General features: G+C 37.5%; 1 protein-coding gene and 1 long non-coding RNA gene across 2 annotated transcripts in view; one reads left to right on the top strand and one right to left on the bottom strand.

Moving 5' to 3' along the window:
• The window catches only part of TRPM1 (transient receptor potential cation channel subfamily M member 1), a 108407-nt gene that overhangs the window by 42040 nt on the left and 43206 nt on the right, over window positions 1–23161 (bottom strand). The window contains exons 3-7 of the mRNA XM_075045443.1: window positions 6517–6596; window positions 5516–5711; window positions 4088–4301; window positions 2396–2520; window positions 1524–1695 (exon numbers count right to left, since the gene is read on the bottom strand). Coding sequence (XP_074901544.1) covers window positions 1524–1695; window positions 2396–2520; window positions 4088–4301; window positions 5516–5711; window positions 6517–6596 — 787 coding nt within the window. The remainder of the gene's footprint in view (window positions 1–1523; window positions 1696–2395; window positions 2521–4087; window positions 4302–5515; window positions 5712–6516; window positions 6597–23161) is intronic.
• Window positions 603–3226, top strand: LOC142039148 (uncharacterized). The gene is made up of 3 exons (XR_012652825.1): window positions 603–739; window positions 2411–2526; window positions 3074–3226. It is a non-coding gene; the product is annotated as an uncharacterized LOC142039148 (long non-coding RNA).

The following is a 23161-nucleotide window of genomic DNA, read 5'->3' on the forward strand; positions in this document are numbered from 1 at the left end:
TACTGCAGCCCTTCACAGAACTCTTAATTCCTATGTGTATTCCCAGCTTCGCCCTTCTCATGACAAACATCACCAAACACTACTTAAATCAGAACCAATATCCCCAGCCCCAGTGGTATTAAAATAAATGATACAGAACATCTTGCCTCTGTGCCCTGACTTCCTTATCTTCCAAGCCAGTGCTCCCTTTTACAATGTTACAACTCTCCCAGCATTTCTGCAGAAGACAAGGATGAAAAAAGCATAGTACAGCTCTCCCAGCACTTCTGCAGAAGACAAAGATGAAAGTAGCATAGCAAAATGTTAGCTATTCTAATGTCTGTGGGGGCAACAGTGCACGACACTGTCTCCACACTCAAAGGCAAGGGGCATCATTTTGGAGAGTTCAGTTTCTTAAGCTTACCGTAGGCAAAAAGCAGCACTTAGAGACTTTCCAGAATGTTTAGACACCCTGTGGTTGATCTTTAACTGCACCTTTCAGCTTTACCTGGCACTCTACTTCATTTTTCTGCTCTACCCATAAGAGCACTCAAACCCTATTAGAAACTGTTGTAGAGTTCAATGAAATTGTCATTCTGAACGTCTGTTTTTTCTTATTTATACAGGCCTACACAGATTACAACAGCATCTGCAAGAAGTCAGAAAGGCAGCTGGTAGAACTGATGTCTATTCTCCAGTAGTTCTTAATTGGAATGTGGATTCAAAGACTATTAACTTTTTTTGGACCATTTTTCATTAGGTTGGTTTTTTTAAAGTTGCTGGAAAACCACAGCTACTAAAATTTTTTATTTATTTAATATTTTTAAAAATTATTTTTTTCTACAAAAATGTTAATGAAAAAATGTCTTTTAAAAGAACTTTTTTCTAAGTAATGACAAAAAGAATTCTAGAAAGTTGTTTTAGAGACGCTGTAACAACTGGCAGAAATTTCAAAACTGCACAAAACTATAAATATGAAAGCACTGACATGAAATTATCTTGGTAATGGCTTCATTAAAAATCAAAATCCCAGCTGAGTTTATCTGGAAGATCAAAGAATTTTGAGTGTGATATTTCAAATTAAACAAATTCATATAAAAGAGAAAATAAAATGTTAGTATGAACATTTGGAATCAGAAAACACTGAGCCGCAGAGGATTCCTGTAAACAGGAACTGTACAAAATCACCCCATTCTGTATATTTACTGATGCTTATGAATTCTAGCTAGAAGTGCACAAATTCTTTAAATTTCCCTTTCCTTAAATTCTTACTGCTTTGAAGCTTTTCCTCGCTATTATTTGTCAACTTTTCTTCCTCCCTTTATGCAATCCTTACTTTTCTGGGTTTTCCATGCTGTTAGATGTTGACTCTTTTACCACTTACCAGACAGCATATGTTCTAGTTTAGTCACACAGTCCTGATCAAATTCCTGCTAGAAAGAGCTGGAAGAAGCATTTAATTTCAATACCTTGAATTATTTCAAGCCCTTCTTCCCTCCCTTCCTTTAAGATGTTATGTTTACAGTTTGCCCCTCTCTACTTACGTGTGTTAATTTTCTGAAGGGAAATGTGTTTTTCCAACTGACGTCGTAACTTTACTTCAGCTCCATATTTACCTAGCGTACCATTGTCTGCCAGAATGAAGTGGGTATGGGAACTGTTGAGCACAGAGAGCTTGCTTAGAGGGTTTGACATTGTTTGATAAACCCGTGTTACCTGTGTGTCAAAAGGATAGATGCACCTAGATTAGAACTAAGAACTAAATGTGAAAATCCCACACACCGCCCAAGAGAAGCACATGCCTTATGAGGAAACAAATCAACCAGACCTTTATAACAAAAAATAGAGAACTAGAAATTGAGCTTGCTTATACATTCAGAACTTGAACTCTTCACAGCAGTGTTTTCTTTGGAGGATGACAGTCACATCTGTGCACTCCCCTGCATGTGTTCGCTTAAGCTCATTAATGTACTCTCCTTGATCACACACTGTGTTACATAATCCTCTTACTGCATTAGAAAATACATTCTCATTTGGAGTTCCTAGTAATTAATATACCACTGCAGAGTACCCATCTACAATAAATGCCAGCCTTGTACACATAAAGGCCCTTAAATGATTTATACGAGTCTCAGCATGCCACACTGAAGTTAGGACCTAAAACTCTGTCACCAGAGAGAGGTCTCTACTATTGAAAGCAATGGAAACCTCACTAGCTCCATATTTACATTGAGGTCATATGTGACAACCTGACAAACATATTTAAACAACAGCTTTTCTTCAAGAATTCGTTCAATTTCAGCTCTTAGGCATGCTTTAGAAACACTGAAAATATTAATACTCCAGAAAGATGAACAGTGTATTTTGTTACACAGCTGGCATTGCTAATTACACAGGAGTTTCCTTAAAGACTTACATCTTTTCCTATCAGATCTTCCTTGTTTTCTACAATGCCCCACGGTGCAATCCCTATGGCACATATTCGTCCTCTGGATTTGGAAGAATGATCTTTCAAGGCATCTCCCACATGACGAATGACACCTACAGGTACAATTAATTTAATTCATTCTTGGCACTTTTGAGAGATCACTAAACAACAGAATTTTCTTCTTGCCTCTCATGGAGCTACCTGCTTTTCTGGATTGCTTTCACTACTAAACTGGTATCTCTACTTTATAATAGAACACGCAATGCAGAAAACCCCATACTTTTATTTTGTAGTAGTTGCATGTAAATCCTATTGCCTTTTCACATCCTTGTTCTGAATTCAATGAAGTCTTTGAAAGTCTTAGGGATTAGACCTTTGTTGTAAAATGAAAGTCAAAGGAATTAATTCTTATTTTACATAGTTTTCTCAGAAATAACTTGATATAAAGATTTGTTTCAGCTAAATAAATATATTGTTATAGAAATATTATAATGAAAGTTTGTATCTGTTTTTTGAAGATTACTCAGAATTGATATTAACATAAATGAAATTATTTAGAAACCAACTGGTCTCAGAATGTAACAATATATAGGGAATCACCAAACCAGCTATTTTTCAACATGCCTCAAATTTTGGACATCATATCAGACACCGTTTTTTTGACAGAATCCAGGAACAGTGCCAAAAACCTCGTGGTGGAGTTACATGGAGTTGCTATACAACTGATGTTTTAGATATGGTCAAAAAGGAAACACAGAAACATAAAACTGTTTCAGGTGGACAGAGGACTGGAGAAAATGCAAACAGGAGATTGCAATGTCTTCAAGTTCACAATTGACTTCAGGTTTGTATTTCAAGATTCCTAATTTACAGTCATTCATTTAAGGATAAATACCTTACATAATTACAAGACAGCTTGTGCATGTGTGATGGTAGGTGATCCCATGGAGACAGTGACTCAGGGACATGGCATTTAAGGTGGATAATCAATTGATCACTAACTCTCAGAGAGATCACACAGCCTAAAGACTAACTCAGTCCTTGGCTGCATATACAGGGAAGTGTCAAATGGAAGCAGAAAGGCTGTTTTACTTCAGGGATTAAAAGCTTCATCAAGCACTGTCTCAAAAATTGCAGTGTCCAAAATTCAAGAAGGCTGTTAAACGAGAGTTCAAAGCAGAGGTGTGATAATGACTGAAGGACTGGAAAACATGCTTAGTGTGAGAGTTTTATGAAACTCAGCCTGTGCAGTTTGACAGAAGCTCTGTGTATGAAAACATGCTCAGGAAATGTACTTTTAGTAACAGAAAGATCTTTGTACAAAAAAAACCAGAAAGAAGCTAAAGCTAGGCAAATTTGGAGTAGGAGATTTCTTAACTACAAGGATAACCAACCACTGAAAAAAAAGTATTATAACTAGTGGCAGATTTCTTGCTACTGAAACCAAGGATGAAAATTTTTTTCAGGGGAAACACTGAGTAATGCAAATTGATACTGACCCAGGAAAATCTTAGGGGCTGGGCTGGGTAGGAGATTAACACAAATTATTACAATGCTCCTTTTTTGGTCTAGTGGTTAATGACTCATTCATGTAGACTTAAATCTTCTGCCTGTGGGAAAGATTAGTGAATGAACATCACTGAATTCTTAAGTAAACTAAAAGTGCTGGTAATTGCTTACCTGTACTAACACCTCCAGTGAAAATCCAAGCTCCTGTGGTCATGGCAGCCTTTATCAGACCTTTTCCAAACACTTGCTTTAATTTAGGTTGCATTTCGAAGTTCTGGAGGCCTCCATGGACAGAGATTAAGAGTTTGGGCAGTTCTAGTTGCCAGTCTTTCACCATGAGATGCAGCAGAGAATCTGGTTTAGTGTCATATGACACACGGATATACTGCAAAGAGCAATGTGTAATATTATTACTCTATCTGCTTGGTAAATTCTCTATTGACTAAGCCAAGAATGCTTATATTAAGCCTTCCATCTTGAAGAAAGACTTTTAGAATTTTTAAGCAACACATTATTAAATTTGTCTGCTGCTTATGATTAGAAAAAACAGTTTGAAAACTTTCACTTTGCTATTGAAAATCAACCATTCACTTCATGTATTTTAGAAGCGCCACTTTCCTCTCTTCAGTGACCGCAGTCAAGTGATCCTAAACTCTTATTACAAATTTGCATTGTTGGAAGCCACCTATTTAAAATGACTGGAAGGTGTTTTGTATTGTTCCTAAGACCTCTGGTTTGATTGCCAATGAGAAGCAATGACCTTCATAAGAAATAGGAACCTTATGTTACATTTTATCCCATTCACTGTTGATGTACATATTTCTGCCTCCAAAGCAATGATTTGCATTCTTCTCAGTCTAGTTCCACCACTGTGATTTCTTTTCAAACTACTACTCTATCAAAGAGAACCAGGAAATAAACTCATGCTTATTTTTGCTTTAAAAACAAACAAACCACCACTAACAAAACCCACCAAGCTCTCCCATACATTTTGGACAAGTTTTTGCAGTGTGGTTGTCTCGAGTGGCAGTCTCAGCAGAACAGTAAGAAAGCAAATGGGCAAAGAAACAAATCTAGGTTTGGATTTGTTCAGAAGAGAGGCAAAACAGAAAGAGGTTTTTCTCAGAAGCTTGACTTGCTGTTACTTCTACTGCTAGAGAAAACTCAACAGTCCACTTTCCAGTTCTGTCAAGTCTCCATCTTTCAGGAAGGCAAGATTAATTTCTATTTTATTAGACTTCAAACCTTAGGAAAAAACTCTCTATCCATGCTGGGTTATTTGGCCCACAAATCTAATACAAACAGATGGAAACTTGGGCATTAATACATGCAGCTGCCTCCCTAGCTGATATTACTGATAGTAACTTTGATGAAACTGTTTCATCAAGAGAATACAAGGTGCTTCCTAAATAGGTATTATTTTTCTCTTGCCTTTTCTCTGTCTTTCTCTTTTTGAGCATCTTGTCCACACCTTTCTGAGACAGCAAAGAGACCTCCTTTGATTTCAATGGATAATGCCTGGAGTGAGCTGGAATCCTGACACATATCTACTAAGCTAACATACCAGACGAATACCTTAGAGCAGCCTGTGCTCCTTACCATGGCCTTATTTGAATGTCCTCCTCCCTGGAATTCAAGATTTCCATAGGCATCAGTTGGGTATGTTTGGGTGTGTTTACTAACAGACCATTTCTCTGGCTGAGCTTCCGGTTGCTTTGTTTCTTCTCCATTTTTATTAGCTGTTATACTTGGAGGAGGTGGAATATGTTGGTTAATGAGCTGACCACAGCAGCACCTGTAAGTTAAAATTTGAAGCGATTTTGATTACAGTATCTTCAATACTGGGTGGTGATTTAAAACAAAACAAAACAAAACCCCAGAAATTATATTGTCAACTGACCATGCCTTGCTCTACATGAATCATAAAACACCTCTTCTAGGTCATACCTGTTGTATTTGCATACACACATATGTCAGAATTACCAGCCCACAGATGTTTCTTAACAAGCAAAGATAAAAAATTTCATTTCTGTTATGCACTGGAAAGCTGTTCTAGTCTAAAGGACAGGGAAGGAGGAAGAATGCAGAACAGGAGCAGTAACCATCTGTTTCTTACTCAGAGGTGACAGATAGCATGTGACAAACTGTTACGTTATCCAAACAAGCTGGACCACAATTTACCTAGCCCATGCAGTAGCAATAATATTAATTTTAGGACTAAGAATTCCAGTCCCCCTGTATAGTATTGTTATTGGTAGTGTCATACCAACTGTGAAGAATTGTATCACTTGCTTCACAGCACACATTATTGCACCCTTGCTTTCAGAATTCAGTATGAAGTTATGCTCTGGTTTTCAAAGCTAGGAACAAACAACTCGCTGCCTCTCCTACTGCCCAGCCTTATCATCTCTGTATGACATGTCCTATGGCTCTGTGCAGATTTGAGTGCAAGCATGTCTTGCACTTTTGTTTCTCTGTTGTCTCCCTTTAAGGGCAGTGAGTAAACTGGGTCTTCATTTCACATGTCTAAATCCAAATCAAGTCCAGTTTCTTCAGTATTAACTTTTTCTCTTGGCTAAAACAAAAATTTTAGATGTTACCTGCTGATGTCTTTGTTGTTGGCAATTACATATATGCATTCTCTTTTTGAAAAGGTCTTCTCTATCCAAGCCTTTTGACCCTTAAAAGGGAGAAAAAATAAGAAGAAATGTACTGAAATATTTCTGTGTGGCAGACATAGCAACATTTGCCTTCTATATTCAGCTACTGTTCTGAAAAACAAGCACTAAATTTATTAAATCACTTTTAAACACCAGATACATCTAGTCATGAAGCAAGGAGGTGATGTGAATTTTCCATGACTTGGATAAAATTCAAACTTTGAATGTGTGTAAAGAAATCTATGTGCAAAGATGCTGGTCTTGAAGTTACAAAGTTTATCTGAAGGTCTACCAAAAAATACAGCTGCTTCTTTGTATTTTAGTAAACAGTAAATGACTCAAAGTAGTACAGAAAACCAGCATAAATTGTGACATAAATAGATTAATAGTATTCACTCCAAATAATACTTCAGTATTGTTCTTTCTATGTAGAAATTGCTTCCCATAAACTTTCCCTGCTTGAGTAACAATCTTCTCAAAATAATTTTTTCCTGTTGTCAATCAAGTTCCAGTCATTCCTAAGGCATCTTACTCTTAACGAGATGTGTCTCAGGTGGAAGCATTCCTTAAATTGAAAGAACATTTGACAGAAAAAGTACAAACTCTTTAGGCACGGTGTACCTGTGAAACAGGAGGAGGAAAACAACATTGAAGACAAAATAAAATTGTGTTGGCCTATTACACTGTGTTCGTGAACCAGAAATTAGATCAAGCTCACAGCCATTTTAAAAACAATGATGTGTAGTCAAGCTAGAACAAAATCATGGATCTGTGCAATGCGGTTAGGAAGTCTGTTGGAGAAGTGTATTTCAGTTGAGTTTGGGGATGTGCGAGGTACTTTACAATGCTGTTGTCTTCATGTACAATCATTTGTACATGAAGTGTACATGTACACTGAAGGGAGTGAGTTCAGAAATAGCTGCAGGCCAGAGCTTCCAATAGTTTCTTACTTGCAGACCCCAGGCCTTCTCTGTCCCTGCAACCATCAACAAGGCAAAGTATCATCATGACTGCAATAATAAACCAAGATTTAGTGGTGAATTTAAAAAAGTGAACTCAAAAGCAACCTTTTAATTTTAAAGGAATGAAAAATATTAAAAAGCACTCATGATTCAATGACACCAATAACTGCCTTGCTGATAAAAGCTGCTGCTTCTGAGTTTGAATTAGGGAATTGTGTCTTAATTAATTTTTCAAGCAGCAAGCAAATGTCATATGTTTTGCTTTAGTTTCCTCTGTGGAAGTGAAATTAAATTTTTGCAGAGATAAAAGCTAAAAATGATGCAAGAACTTTCAGGGCGCCTTCAACAAAAACATGGGCCTTTCTGAGAGAAGAAACTAAAAACCTTGCTGATTTCCTGACTTAAGAAAGTCAACTGCAGATTTGTGTCAGATGAATGCTCTGTCAGCCTGTCTGGTAATAGCTTCGAGACTGGACTAGACCCCTAAGTGCTGCATAGTCTACAGCATAATGAATAGAGGGTGTGGTAGTTCATCTTTTTTTCTCGTGTGAGGCAAGAGCTGTCTCTGAAGTTCCTTTGTTTGTTGACTTGTTAGTTCCTGTCCAGCTTCTTCATTTCCTCCATTATATCTGAAATAATAGGAGACTACTTGAAGTTCCCTCATTGCAAATAAGTTGCAAACCCAAGCTTCTACTTCATGAAAAAGCTATCCATAATCTATCTGTCCAGGTATGTAAATGTTTGCCTCTTTCAGGTGCTTGATCCAGAATGCCTTGACAGTTGGTGGTCTGGGGAATCCTGCACTTCTGCTCTCCACTCTAATATACTTACTGATTTGTGAGGCAGAACCACCTCATTTCATTTTAAAAGGAGGTGTTCAGGAGCTCACAGCACCACAGAGCAAGCAAGAGTTAAGAACTCATTAGGCAAAACTTCATGTAGCTTACAATGTTACTTGCTTCCTGAATGACAAGGCATATATTTCAGGCACTCAGCATAAAGAGTTTGATTATGTAGCAAATATTGAAGGAAGAGAGTATTAAATTTAGTATCTAAAGGTCATGTGACTTGGTCAGCTTTCCTGTCTCAACTCTATACATTCCTTCAAATGAACCTAAAAAGCCTTTGTTCCCAAAAATATTTAAAAGGTTCTTTTTATATGCTTTGTGGCAAGGCTTTTACAAGATGACGAGTTTTAGCAATAGTATTATTAGAAACAGAGCTCAGAAAATGTTTTAGTTTAATAGCATCAGAGTCTAGTTATTGAGGTGTAACTCTAGAAAAATACAGAAAAAACCCACTCAAGACAGGGATGTCCATGAGGCTCCGCGGTACGTGGAGGTGGGTGGTTACATCAAACAAATGCTGTTTACCTGTTCAGAACCAGATTTTGCTAACTCACAGGTATTCAGGCTGTTCAAAATATTCAGAGAGCCAAAAATAGTCTATTTGATTGGAATTACACTAGTTTTTCAAAATTGATCCAAAACCAGTGTCCAAATTCACTGCTTTTTCACATCTGTCCAATGTTGTCACTTGTGCTTATACACACCACACTAGTTTATGACATTTAATGTTATAAAATGAGCCTAACAGGAACCTGTTACAGAGGTTATGTCATTTACTTTTTAAATTATGTATTTTCATTTTAAATTATTTTTAATTAATTTAGGTTGTATTATTATTTTATATATTTTAAGCATATTCACTTTTTTCCCCAAATAAAATTTTAGATTTCTGTGTGGTCTCTGATAACTCCTTGACTGAGTGACACAAATGCCCAAATCAATCCCACAGTGCAGGAAACACTTTTAAAAACATAAATTGTAACAGGTGCTGCACATTTAACTGTTCTGTACAGAATACTAGAAAATCCAAGCTAGAAATATCAAACAACTTGGATTTTTAGACTATGTCATTGAGTACTGCTTTACCTTATTCCTCATAGCTTACCAAAGAACAGAGTCTCCTTTGCTATTTTGTGTGCTTCATGTAAAAACAGTTAATTAACCACTAGATTAAGTCACAGACTTAGTATCTGTGTTTGGAAAGAAGCTTTTGCATCTTGGTATCTAAAATGAGCTCAACAATACATCTGAGCTCTCAGCTGTGCAGTCGTTCTTAAAACCCCTCTCATAGGAGGTCTGTTACCTACTGCTACACTGAAAAAAACCCAACTTAAATACTCACACCTAAAAACCCCATTAGAAATCAGTCACTATAGGCACTACAGTTGGATAATTCATTATGCTCTACTGGCTTATTTTTCTGTGCTAATGAGAGGAAGGCAAAAGCAGGCATTACAGATCAGGGAAATAAAACCTCAGCACATTTGGTCAGCCTTTGAAGTTTCACTGCTTTTGTCTATTTAATCTGCTTAACCAAAGCTTCATTATAATCCAGTGCAAATACTTGAGCAGAAACATTCACTGTCAGAAAACGGGCACTCTACCCATTTATTTGATACAGATTCTGTACGTTTCTCTGGATTGAAATTTATTTGGTTTCTTGAGGAAAAATATAAGCATGTATACTGTCTCTTGTGAGTTTGAAAATGTAAGCGCTTTTAACAGACTTGGAATGGATGAATTGTTAAAGGACTATGACAGATCAACTACAGTTTTCAAACCAACAGAAAGTAGGAGTATTAGGCTGACACAAATAGTTGCTGCCAGCAAGATTACGGCACTAAAATACACTGCATGTTTTCCATTCACCTCTAAGAAACACAAAAAAAGCAAGATCCCAATTTGTTGATAGTAGTGAAGTTCAAACCTGCTTATTATTGCAAATCCTGAATGTACTAATAAGAATCTAATTTTGAAAAAACACATTTCAGATGTTCAGTGGCATATTTGTTCTCCTTTATGAAAACTGACAACGGGTCTCCTAAATTATTATAAAAACAAAACAAAACAAAACAAACCCACTGCTAATTCTTGGTCTTCAGCCTAGAAAACAATATGTTGCTGAGAAATAGTATTAATCAATACTGGATTTCTATTTATTCCACTTTACAGATTTGTTAGTTCTCTTTAGCACTGAAAGAAGGTATCCTCCTGCAGAAGGTCCTCCTGCAGAAAGGAATGGAAATCAGTGTTGTTGGTTTGTGAATCACGAGTTAACAAAATCAGGACCCTAAACAAATAGTCACCTTTGTAATACAGCCATTAATAAACACAAGAACTAGTTCTACAAAGACCAGTTGTCCTTTGACTATCACAATGAACTACACTATTTGCTGAGAAACATGCATATCTAGGGCTGCAGACATGCAGTAACTGAAGAGATAATTTTCTTTCACCACTACACACACAATTCCAGTTTGCTTCTAAATTAACATTAAATTTTATGTATTTCACTTCATATATAACCAACCATTCAATGAATGAGTACTGAGCCTGAATTTCAGACTGTACCAAAACAGAGCCTGCAGCTCTGTTTCACTGCAGCTTCATGCAAGAGCAGCAGGTGGGCTCTGGACCAATGCACCTCTGCTGAAAATCCAGGGTGGGAACCAACACAGGAGAGCAAAGCCACTGGAAACATCATGCTACAAACTCTTACACACCATTGTGCCACCAGAAGCTGTGAATTTCAGTTGTCATACACCTCTGCAGGATAGCAGCAGTATTTGGTGTCTGTCATCATAATGATAAAACTACCACCAAAGGAAATGAAAGAATTTGGGGGCTGAAAGGGGAGCAGGGATGAGAGTTGTAGCATTGTTGGAGCACATCCAAAGCCCAAACTCAACCAGACCTAAAGCCAGTGTAGTCAGCCCTCTTCAACTGCCATGATCCCCAAAGAGAGATGCTCCATGGAACAGGGACACGTCTTGGCTGGATGGCTTGGCATGTTTGACTTGGTCACAGGATGGGATGGGGCTTTGGCCTTTTATCTTGCAACTAGAGAGCATCCACCATAGGACAGCTCTGCGGCACCTGGAGCCCTACTAAAAAGCACACGCTTCCCAGCTGCTGCACTCCAGTGAGGCTTTGCTTGTACCAGGCACAGCTGGTCAGCAGACAAGCGGGCATGCAAACAGCAGTGCTTGGTGCATGGAGCCATGTACAGGGATCAGACGCACCAGACAGTGCCTGGCACACAGATGTAATGAGTAGGCGGGGGACCAAATGAATGTATGTCATGCATAATACAGGGTTTGACAAAACTGTTCAGGCTAAATCAAGCACAGAGCTGGCTGGGCAGCAGAGCTCACATCGGTGGAAAAATACAAATTACTTTCACCAACATCTTGTTAAGACGTGGACTGATTATTGTCATTTATGGAAACACTCAGCTGTAACCCTGTTGACAACATCTTACCAACATTTCCAGGTAATTCTCCTTTAGCTTGCAGTATGCTGCAAAAGGTGGTATCACCAGGGAAGTCAAATCTCAAGTGTGTTGCTAATTAGGTTGCTCTACAGAATTAAACTGGGATATTTATGCCAGATTTGAGCAAATAGTTGTTTGCTTTGATGAGACAGTGGGAGAAAGAAGTAATCTGGAGGTGGAGTGAAATTCATACCGTGAGCATCTGCACGGTGTGTGCACAAGTCCATTCACCATGCAAACAAGTCCACGGACTTTTGTAAACACCACGTAGGCAATCACATTCAGTTGTTGTTACTTCAGAGAAAACAAATAAGAACTCTGCCCAATAAACAATTAGGAGAAAAAATGAAAGAAATCATTGTATCAGCAGAATCCCTGTTATCTGGAACTTAAAAACTGCCACTAGAAAGATTTCTGTTTTGTGCTGCCTTTAAATGTAACATCTCAACTACACTATCCATCATTTTTCTTCACTTTGAAGGAACAGTTTTTCCAAGTCCCCAATTAATCAACCTTTCAGGTGATTAGTTCTACCCAGAACAATTGTCCTGCCAATAACAGTGTTCTTGCTCGGAGAAAAATACTCCAAACTATGCGACAAATGTTAATAGCCAATTTTGTAGCCACTCATGAACTGATAACATTTTACAGAAAAGTTGTTCATTGCTAAGAAATATGGGGCACAAAACCATAATGCTATTTTAAATTTGTGTTACGTCACTGGGGAGCCAGAGCCATGAACAATGTTCCTAACTACAGAACACAGTGACAGCCTGTGAATCTAAACTAAATTTCCAAAACCCTAGTTTGCATGAGTTATATAAAAAAAAGGTATTTGTACAACTGATAATAGTTTTAGCAATTATTAGAATATGAATTACCAAACAACATCCAACAGAAAAAGGATCTCTTATATTGCTAGTAAGTATAGCATCAAGAAGGGATTTATAACAGCTGTAAGATTCTTCCAAATAAAAGACTGTTTCCTCAAGACAATTCTTATTCTCATCCCACTGTATTTTTCATACGGTTCAATTTGAACCCATGCTCTTGTAGCAACCTTGTCAGGGAACCATTTGCTCTGTGGTTGAGACTAACACACAACAGACAGGACTGCAGTGTCAGTAAGCAATGTTGTTATTTCAAATTGAGGCTAGAAATCACTCCTGCTGATGATGTGGAAACCAGTAAGTAGTGCTACGCTGCACAGAGAGCTGTAACAAGCTTTCATGCCTTCATTATGCTTTGTGTTCCTGGCCTGCTGGTGAGGCACACAGCAAACATCCACTGAAACATGAAGAATAATTTTCTCTCCACATTCATTATCTTAGGGACACAGTCTATAAAAGGAAGCAACAAGCACTCTTGTCAAAGTTAAATCAGTTCTGCTGCATCTCTTAGAGATACACACCTCTTCCCCAGAGGCCGAGAGATGTGAAAAACAGCTATAGCCTCAACACCACAGCAGACCTGGCATGCTCTGATATGGTTGGATACACCCAGCTCCAGCACAAAGACCATGGAGACACATTAGCGAAGTGTGTTGGATGAGCTCAGACACCCTACTGAGAAGCAGGCACAGCTGCTTGGGCACAGCTCAGCTTTAATGTAACTATACAGCAAATGCAACTAAAATAAAGCAACTAAACAATGATTTAGAGCATACCGCAGGACAGCTTGGCTCAGTGCTTGCCTGTGGAGAACATACCTTGTGTAGTTTTGCAATAGAGAAATTCTTTTTGCATGGAATGCAGAAAGAAACTCACTGACCAGGTTACGCATGACACCTACCATATTTTAAGGGAGCAAAGCCATTCCTGCAACAGCTCAGCCCCATCCCTTACTGTACCAAATTTCAGGAAAGAGATTTTCTAAGAAATGTTATAATGTGTAACATTATACAAATTGTTATACATATTATACATTATAAAATTATACAAATGTATAACAATAATGTATAATAGCCATTTGTTACCTATTCCAGTTCTGTTATTAACTTGCCAAATCCTCCTCTTGCATTTAGCCCTTCTGTTCTAGACGCTAGGGAGATGAGGGACACAAATATATATCTGTACTTGGCCTCCTTTCTGAGATCTGTTTTGGATTTTTTCCCCAAAAAAACCTTCAGCCTGCAGACACAACATATCCCTAGTTTTACTCCAAGACCTTAATGAGTGGCAGTGTTATACCAAACACAAAGAAAGATGCTAGGATGGGAAATGTTGAGCAACTTTATCTATGGGTAGTGGAGTCATCCCTGCCTACAAGTAACCATTCTCAGGGGGCCCAATATAGCAGAGTGGGTGAGCAGGGAGAGTCAGCAAGCAGCCTCTAAGGTGATGCTAGCTAAAGTAGCCTAGTAATTACTAATCTCTTCTATAAGATAATTTGTTAATAATTCTTATTCGAAGATGTAAGATGACCCTGGTATCTAGCTCTAACAGACCTCAGGAATGATTTTTGTACTGTAACAATTACCTGCCCTAACGTAAAGACTCTTTGCTAGATATGGTTTTAAAGGAAGTCAGGATGCTTCCAGTTTATATGCATGTGGGATATTTCTCTTAAACTACTCTTAACTATGAGCCTTTACTACAGGCTATTCTGACCTGAAATAGAAAAATGCTATTATCATGAAAACCCATGGAATTCAACACCCTCAGCAGCAGATCTTCCTTTGTGAAATTCATCAATATTTAGGAAATCGGAACCAACATAACAAGGTACTTTCCTCATTACAAAACTAAGCCTATGAATAGTTCTCACTAAAACTACCCACATACTTGACTCTTCTGGTTATTCGTGGTTTAGAAAACTGTGTCAATAGATGTTAATTATGCATGCAAACGAAGACTAACCTGTACTTAGTGTTGCAGATGCAATAAACATTGAATTGGACTAGAATATTGCCTCTATCTGAGACAGGTCTGGGTTGTTCCAAGTCCACATTATTAAGAGTGATGACTACTACAGTAGAAATGATCAAAAATGTGCTGTTTGGAAAAGAGGTTAAAAATATAAGCACTTCTTAGATCAAAGAAGTGCTTATAAGTTACTAGTTCAGGTAACGTCTATAAAACTTCTGACAAGCCAGTTAAACATACTGATTTTTCATACATGATGTAATAGTGTGCTTTGAAACCTTATAATAATTTTTCTTTAAAAGATAGGGCAAACCATGAATGAAAAACATTTTAAGAGAATGACTATGTGTTGTGTGAGATATTACTTATCTATGAGAGTTTGCTCTAAATGTACAGTTCTAATTAGTACTATGTGAAGTACAGAGCACTCTGAACATGTAGGCTTGGAGAATTTATTATACTGACATTTTCAAAATATGGTGAAAGAAAGCCACTATTTAAGGCATACTGCTAGACATACTAATAAAACACACTTCAAAATTACTGCAAAGTAAAATTTCTGTATTTACAATATAATATAATGTATGTGTATCTCAGAAGTCTCTAAAATCTGGAAATGCTGAACAAATATATGTTTTGAGAAAAGATAACATAAATATTTACTTCTCTCTTCTGTATTCTGTAAATATGCACTTTTTTGGCAAATATATATGTAATATACTAGTTAGCCAATCTGTCCCTTAAGAAATTAACATTAGTTTGCAGTACATACAGTTTTCCTGAAAGCAAGATTCTCCAGGTAGTATTCTGTTAAATAGTTTGAGCTGTTGAAAATTTGCAAACTTCTGTGGCTAATTTTACACTCAGTAAAGCAATTCTTTTCCAGGCATTAGCTAATATGTAAGCTTTAACAGAATATGCCGCAATCAGCTGCATTTTATACCCTGCTGCTCTCTGTTCTTTTCAAAAAGAAAGAATTTCCAGCTAATTTAACTCTTGGGCTGCAGGGTTTGCACAAAATTATTCCTTATAATCTTTTAGAAATCATTATGAAAGCACTGCAATTCAAGGGTTAAATTATTTCCTGGAGACACTAAACATGTATGTTTAAAATATTTTATTATATATACCTGAGAATTGCCAACATTCATTAGGCACTTTCTGAAAACTTGAGTACTTCAGGACTGAAATAATTACAAAGGATGAGGGCAATGGGAGATTTCAAATGAGTTTATCTATAAAAACAGTTTTCAGAATACTTGGTCAATCTTCTTTTCAGTCCTTACGCATCTAAAACCCTCAAGAGTGTGAGTGAAAAGAATTAATAGGCACCACAGAACCAGGAAACAGTATCTCTAGCAATGTTCCTGTACTTTTTTTTCATGGTGTGCAACATATTGCTCTTCTCTGAAGAGAGAGAAGAATACATGTAGCTACAACAGATCATAATACAATCCAGGAAACACAACATAGGAAATACTCTGCCGGTACTGATATACAGTATCATTTAGAGTTGTCAAATATTAGGTATAACTCATTAACATATTTGGCTTTAAAATATTACCTGCAGTCTACCATTTGAATTAAAATGATAGTGGGGAAAAATTATTATGAAGGTTTCAGTTTACTAGATTTAATCCATTATCAAAAATGGGGAAAAAAATTTTAAAGCCTGCCTTAGTGGAGTCAAAGGACACTTGAACAGGCCAGAAGCTGTGTTCATGGCTGCCTCGGGCTTGATAGGGGAATACAAGGATATGCACTTTTGGAGCTACTGTTACACTGAGATGTCCCTCCTTAGGACCCCAACTACACTACAGCAGAAGGGGTAGGAATGACGGAAGAGTAGATGGGAGCGTCATTCTTAGGAGTTGTGATTTGAAGAGCTAGGGGGTAACAAGGGCCAAAACTGAGCCTCCTTGGCTCCTCAATCATTTGAAAGATTGGTACATGAATACCCAGGGATCACATAAGTTGGATCTTGGTGAGGGAGTTCGCACAGAGACTTCTCATCTCAGACCCCGATATGCTTTATGGCAGAAATGCATTAGTGCAAATGACAACAGCAGCACTGTTGATATAAATGTGACAGGGCTGCTGATGTTTGCTATAACTCTTTTACTGGGAAACCCCCTTTACTGGCAACCCTCACTGGGGTAAGGACAACCACCAGAAATTATGCCCTTTCCTGTTCTAAGACTTCCATAATATCTGACTTACCATCGGACCTTATAAACTCAATTGGAAACAAACACACACAGAAAGAGGCTTGCTTATCAGAAGGCTTGTTGCCAAAAGTCAACTCCCGAAAGTATTACTGGCTAATTTTGAAAACTGAAAACAACCGCAAACAAAGCAAAGTCCCAACCTACAAAACACCCCCCCCCCCAAACTCCATCCCCATTTGCTGCAGATGTAGCTCTAAATTAGCATTCAAAACACTGAAATACATAAGATATGTTTTCACCTAATCTCTCTTTGCCTGCGTTTCTACATCTTATTAGTCATACCCAAGCAATTTTCTAGTTTTGAAATGTTTCAAGACACCTTTCTTGAACTTGAAAACTAATTTTGTCTTCTTGCAATTAGTACTTCAGGTTTCATGTCTTTCAAAATAAACAAGAAATCTAGGAAGCAGTCTAATCAGAATACTGTCATTTCAACTGCATTATCTTTCTCCAATCAATCGTAGGTCACCATACAGCTCTTCAGCGCAAATTTCAATTATGCATATTGATGCTAAAAAAGGTAGCAAAGCAGAAGATGATCAGGAATGAAATGAAAAATCATTTAAAATCATGTCCTACCTGCTTGTCACTGGAAGTGTTTCAGAGTTTGGAAAGATGAATTACACCTAGAATAAATAAATTGCATTTAACTCTGAGCTTCTGTCCCATCTTTCTGTTTATTGTTCAGACTTCTCATTCATTTTACTGTTAGGACTTCCAGTCTCTCTGAAGTTCATGAGAATTCCCAAGGAGATGGGTTTCCACCACTTTAAGAAGAGAATCTCATATGATAAGCATGTGAGCAGCTTCTTTGTTCAAACCAATCTCATGACTCCCTTTGAAGGTAATCCTTTAGAAGTCTCATGACCCATCTCCCTGCCCAGAGGGTATTTTCATCTCATGGTGGAACAAGGCACAACAAATCTACTTTGATAGTGCCCAAATCTCCAATTTGTTAAACCTCCTTTCCTCTCTTCAAATAGTGGATGTACTTGCTGTAAAAATGCCGGCACTGCAGAAAGGCTAAAGCAGGAGCTGAAACTTTTAATTTGAAGTATCCCCTCCCTTCTGCTAAAATATCAACGTTATTTGCATAATTGAGACAATTGGACATAATCGCCCTTTCAGGGGTCCTCATTAGATGTACAGCTCTACATTCTTTGAAAAGAAGAAAAAAGGAGGTCATACAGCATTAATTATATCTAATCCTTTTTAGAACAATTTGAAGTTGGGCAAAATGCTGTAGTAAAACAGCTAAAGTCATAAATAAGCCATTCATTTTGTAACTTTACATATCACATGCATTTTCATACCCTGTTACTTTTGTCAATTTAATTAATTACTTTGCTGCAAAGGGCTTCTTTTGCATCTTCTCATACTTTAAAACTACCAATAGGAAAGGACAAAGTGTGTTGCAGGTAGTTCTTTTTTCTGCTCTAACTTTAAAATACCTACCTTGTCTTGCTGTGCCAGGTGCCAACATAATGCAATAGATAAAGATGACATCTAGAAACACATCCAAGGATCACGCTATCTAGAGCTAAAGGCAGTCTAAGTCCCTACTTCTGCTGCACTGCACTGTGCAGACAAGTAGCCTGCTAGACTCTAATCTTGTTTCACTGTTCCTGTATCTGATCTCCAATGTACTGAACACATACCCATTTGTGATTGGCAAAGAAATATTTTACAGACATCATTTCAACTTCTGTCCTGCCCTAAATGCCAAAGCATGCAGCTGAAACAGCTTTGTTTTAGAACCAGACCCTGCTCTTCCTAATGAGACAAAGTTCCTGCTGACTTCATGAGAAACGGCAATGGGGTATGGAAGAATTAGACGTGCCTCAGGAAAACTACAATGGCAAACAAATTTTGGACTTCATTTCTGTATGAGGAAATGGTAAATTTTGAAGAAAGCAAGACACTAGTAAGAGAGCACAAAGGCAAAGAAAGTAAGCAACTAAGTCCGTTGTGGGGCACAGCACTCCATTAATAATGGAAATACAGAGCATTCCTTCATTTAGGGAATTTTTTACTTGAAGCCTTCATCCAAAATTCACTGAATTTAATAGCAGACTTTCTGTCAATGCATTCAACAGACACTGAAACAGGCCATATCACAGGTGTACTCCACAGTTACATAAATTTCTTTTTCTGTGCTTTCAAAATCACGTTGCTAGTTCTGACCTCTGAAATCACATCAAGCTCTAAGTTCCAGTTGTTGCAGAAGCTGTCTGATACCCTGTTCAAGCAAAGGGATTGTCTCAAAGCCACTACCTACTATTCTTGAAAGCTGAGCATAGAAATGGAAGACATACGATAAAGTCAACAGATGCTTCTTTTTCCAGTAAAAAACAGATTTCAGACACAGTAGCCTTCATGGATGCCTCTTCTGTCTGGAACATGGTGTACTCTGTGAGCTAGAAAACATTGATTTATTGGACAAACTGCAAGAAATATTATCAAAGATATGTAATCCAGAAAATCCATATAAAAAGAAGTGATTTAGGCACTTAACTACCTTCTAAAATGGAACGCAGACATGCAGTGTGGTACGTTTCCTTGGCTAGGTTCTCTATAGCAACATAAGTTAAAAAGGAGTTCATTCCTTTTTGCTCGTGAATGAGTTCTCCTTGGTCAGCCATTGTGCAAGAACACGGGTTGTATCTACAGTACCTGCATTTGGAAGACAGGACATGTTTTAAGAATCAATACTGGAAAAATCACACCTGCGGATTTTGTCCTTTCATTTGTTAGCTCAAACTGCAATGACAGAAATGTACACCTGAGAAAGTACAGTATTTTTAAAAATCAAATGCAAGTTTTGCTGACTCTTCCCTTAATGGAAATTTGATGGGCATGCAAGCCTGCCAGCATATCCCTTCTACACTACCATAACTGCTCTGGCACCTCAGTGTAAGTAATGAGACTGATGAAAGATAACCAAGCCACGTGCATCTGCCCAAAATGAAAAAAACTGTAGCTGTTTAAGTGTTCAGTTTAAGGTGACTGAGATCAAAGGCCCCCTCTACAAACAGTAAGAACATTTTCCTCACTTGCTATTGCAAACAGAGAACAAGTTTTGAAAATTTTGAAAATGACAAGTTTCATATTGGGTCTTTTAAGCAAAGCCAAAGCTTGTCAGGATGCCTACACTCTAATGAGAATGTTCTGAATAGTAGTTCAGATAACACAATATATCATTCTATATATATAAAAATATAATGATAATATAATAATAGTTATATAATATAATAGGAATTAACTAGCATGTTCCGGGGGTGGTGTGGTGCGGGGAACAGTAAATTTGCTTGTAAAAGCAAGCGGACTTACTGTGTGTGTAAAATAAACCTTAACCAAGTTGGCTAAAAACCTAATAAATGTGCACTTCTGTTGTCAAGGGCAAACAGCCTCCTGTCTGCTGTGCTTACTGTCTAAAATGCCTATGACAAAATTCTGCATGGTAAGAGGAAGAAATCACTGGCATTTAATTCCAAACATATAATTCTGTCAAGTTCAGCCAAAGTGCTCATTCAGAGTTTAAAGGAATAACACACATGAGTGAAAAAAATTACATTCTCAGAGAAAATGCCACTACACAAAAGATAGTTTTCATGGATGCCTGCACTCATACTATGGGAAGGCTCACAGCACTCGGGAGTTTGTTTTGTGACATGGCTTGATATAAATGCACTGTGAAGGAAAGGGATAAAGATATGCATCTCTCTGCTGCCCTCACTGTGACTGTCTCGGAAAAAAATTCCCTTGGTTTCCGATGGTACTCAGTACCCACATGCTTGCAGGGAGTAAGCAAGAATTAAGAACTGATGAATTTGTTTTTATTGATTTAAACAATATCTTCACATATAATATAGAGGCATTAGTCCACGCCAAAAAAAGCTTTATCTACATCCTTCACTGTCAATACATGCCCTTATTACTCCCACCACCAAAATAAAATATGCTTGCTTCACTGATAGCAAACAACTTACTTATCTTCAAAAAGTAACAAGTTGTTAGGGTTTTATTACAACTGCTGCAAATCTAATACCTGGGTAATCAGTTATATTTATGTATGAATAATTGAAAACTCAGTAAACATAACTGTTTTTCCAGTTTTGTTTGGCATGTCAAGTTTTGGCTGGCATGTTTGATAGCTCACTTACCGAGTGTGGCTAATAGCATTTTCTTAACAAAATAGATAAAAACCATTATACTCTTCTCTGATATGATGCATTTGCTGGTCTCTCCCAAATGTGTCTATAACAATGAAATCAATACAAAGCTAGACAACGTATCATTTCTTTCCAGGTACTTACTGGTCTTGAAACTTCTTCCCTAATAAAAGCAAATGAATTCACCTAGTATGAAGGAAATATTTTCCCCTCATTTTTTTCTTCTGCACGGTTTATGTAGCATTCTGTAAGATCTAACAAGCCATGTCATGTAAAGACTAGTGTATTCATATATCAAAAGTAAAATTTATGGAGAGCAAATGTGGGAGCTCAACTTTGAAATGCCAAAATGCAGTGTCAAAAGATGCAATATTTTAGGTTTTTTTCCTGCAAAACTATATATAAAGTCATACATGAGTAGGAAATGAGCTAGACTACATACAAAACACCTAGAGAATATATTGTAGTCTTCTTCACAGTCATTATCAGACCAAATCCAAATATGAAATGTGCCAGTAAACTATAAATGTGAAAGTTGAAAAGGAGTGAACGGTAATTACATTGTGACATAATTAAGAAAATGTTGAAAAAGGGGGTGGTGGGGGAACCACACAAAACAGTACCGAAATCCCTTTGGGACCTGAGTTTCAATACTTGAGAGGAACTGAATGCTACTTACGAGCCAAGCCTGTTATCTTAACTGAGACAAACTGCAGCTCAAAGAATCCCGTATTTTTTTCATAGCTGAATTAAATCTTGAACCAATGACTAGGATTTCACAGAATGCAACACTATTGAACTACTGAAACTTGTGACGAGCATTAAGACAAATGTCACAGATATGGATGTCAGAATAGATGAGAAATGATTGCAACAGCAATCTGCCTGTGAGGAAAAATAAGCTAGCTGAGAGTCAGGAACGGACAAAGATGAAAGGCTGGATTGCTCATGACAAGCTTGTTCACATGAAAATGGAATAGGGTTATTTATTCATAACCATCCTAATAATACTGTTTTGTAGCAGCAAAATTCATGACCATTCACTGCAATGCTTTTGTTGACCACAAAAAACTTATGAAGCAGTAGCACATATGAAAAGACAAAAGCAACCCTTGAATTACAGGTCTCTCAATTATTCAAAAATTTAATAATTTTTAAAAGTGAATGTCCCAACAGATTCTGGTACAACACATATCCCCTGATGCCACTATCAAATCTGCAACTAAATGGACTACTTGAAAAACTGGAAACATTGGAAGAGAAAGAGTATCTTAGTGTCTTGGGCTATGTTCACTGTGCAAGACTAAACGGGTGAACTAGATTCAAAGTGTCTCTGGCTCTGGTTATTCTCCTTTTTGCTTGGAGGCAGCAGTGAGCATTTGGTCCAGATAGACACCACCTGGGCACAAGTGAAAGGCTTACATGAAATGATCTGGTAAGCTCACACAAAGCGCTGAAGTCAGTAACAAATCCCCCAAGGCAGAACAACATTCTCACGAAAAGCGACTATAATTTTTGCTCAGGAGTAACACTTGATTCTTTTCCCCTTCTAAGCCCAAGGTCTCACTGCCAGCGGAACATGCTGGTAAGGTGGCTGTGGTACAGAGATTGTAGGGCTGTCACCTACCCTATTGCATTGTTGGCTAAAACAAAGCACTAACTGTAGCATCTAAAGCTCCAATAAAACCTGAGTTCATAAAGCCAAAAAGCAACCCCAGAGAAGAAACAGTTTGATAAAAAAAAGGATCATAAATGCTCTTAATACCAGTGAAGAATTACCCAGGCATTCTGGGTGTTGAACAGCTAATACAAACAACAACTCAAAAGCCTTAAAGTACAATCAATTAACAGTATAACCCATGAACAGAAGTGGTGAGAAATGGCTTGGTTCCCAATCTGATTCCTATAAAGCAAGCCACATTTTATTGAAATGTGATAATCTCTGCACAAAATGGGTTTGGACGTGCAATGGAATTATCTGCCTAGTTTGAAGTACAGGCTATTATCCCCAGCATATT

Source organism: Buteo buteo, chromosome 13, assembly GCF_964188355.1.
Source record: "Buteo buteo chromosome 13, bButBut1.hap1.1, whole genome shotgun sequence".
Classification (NCBI taxonomy): domain Eukaryota; kingdom Metazoa; phylum Chordata; class Aves; order Accipitriformes; family Accipitridae; genus Buteo; species Buteo buteo.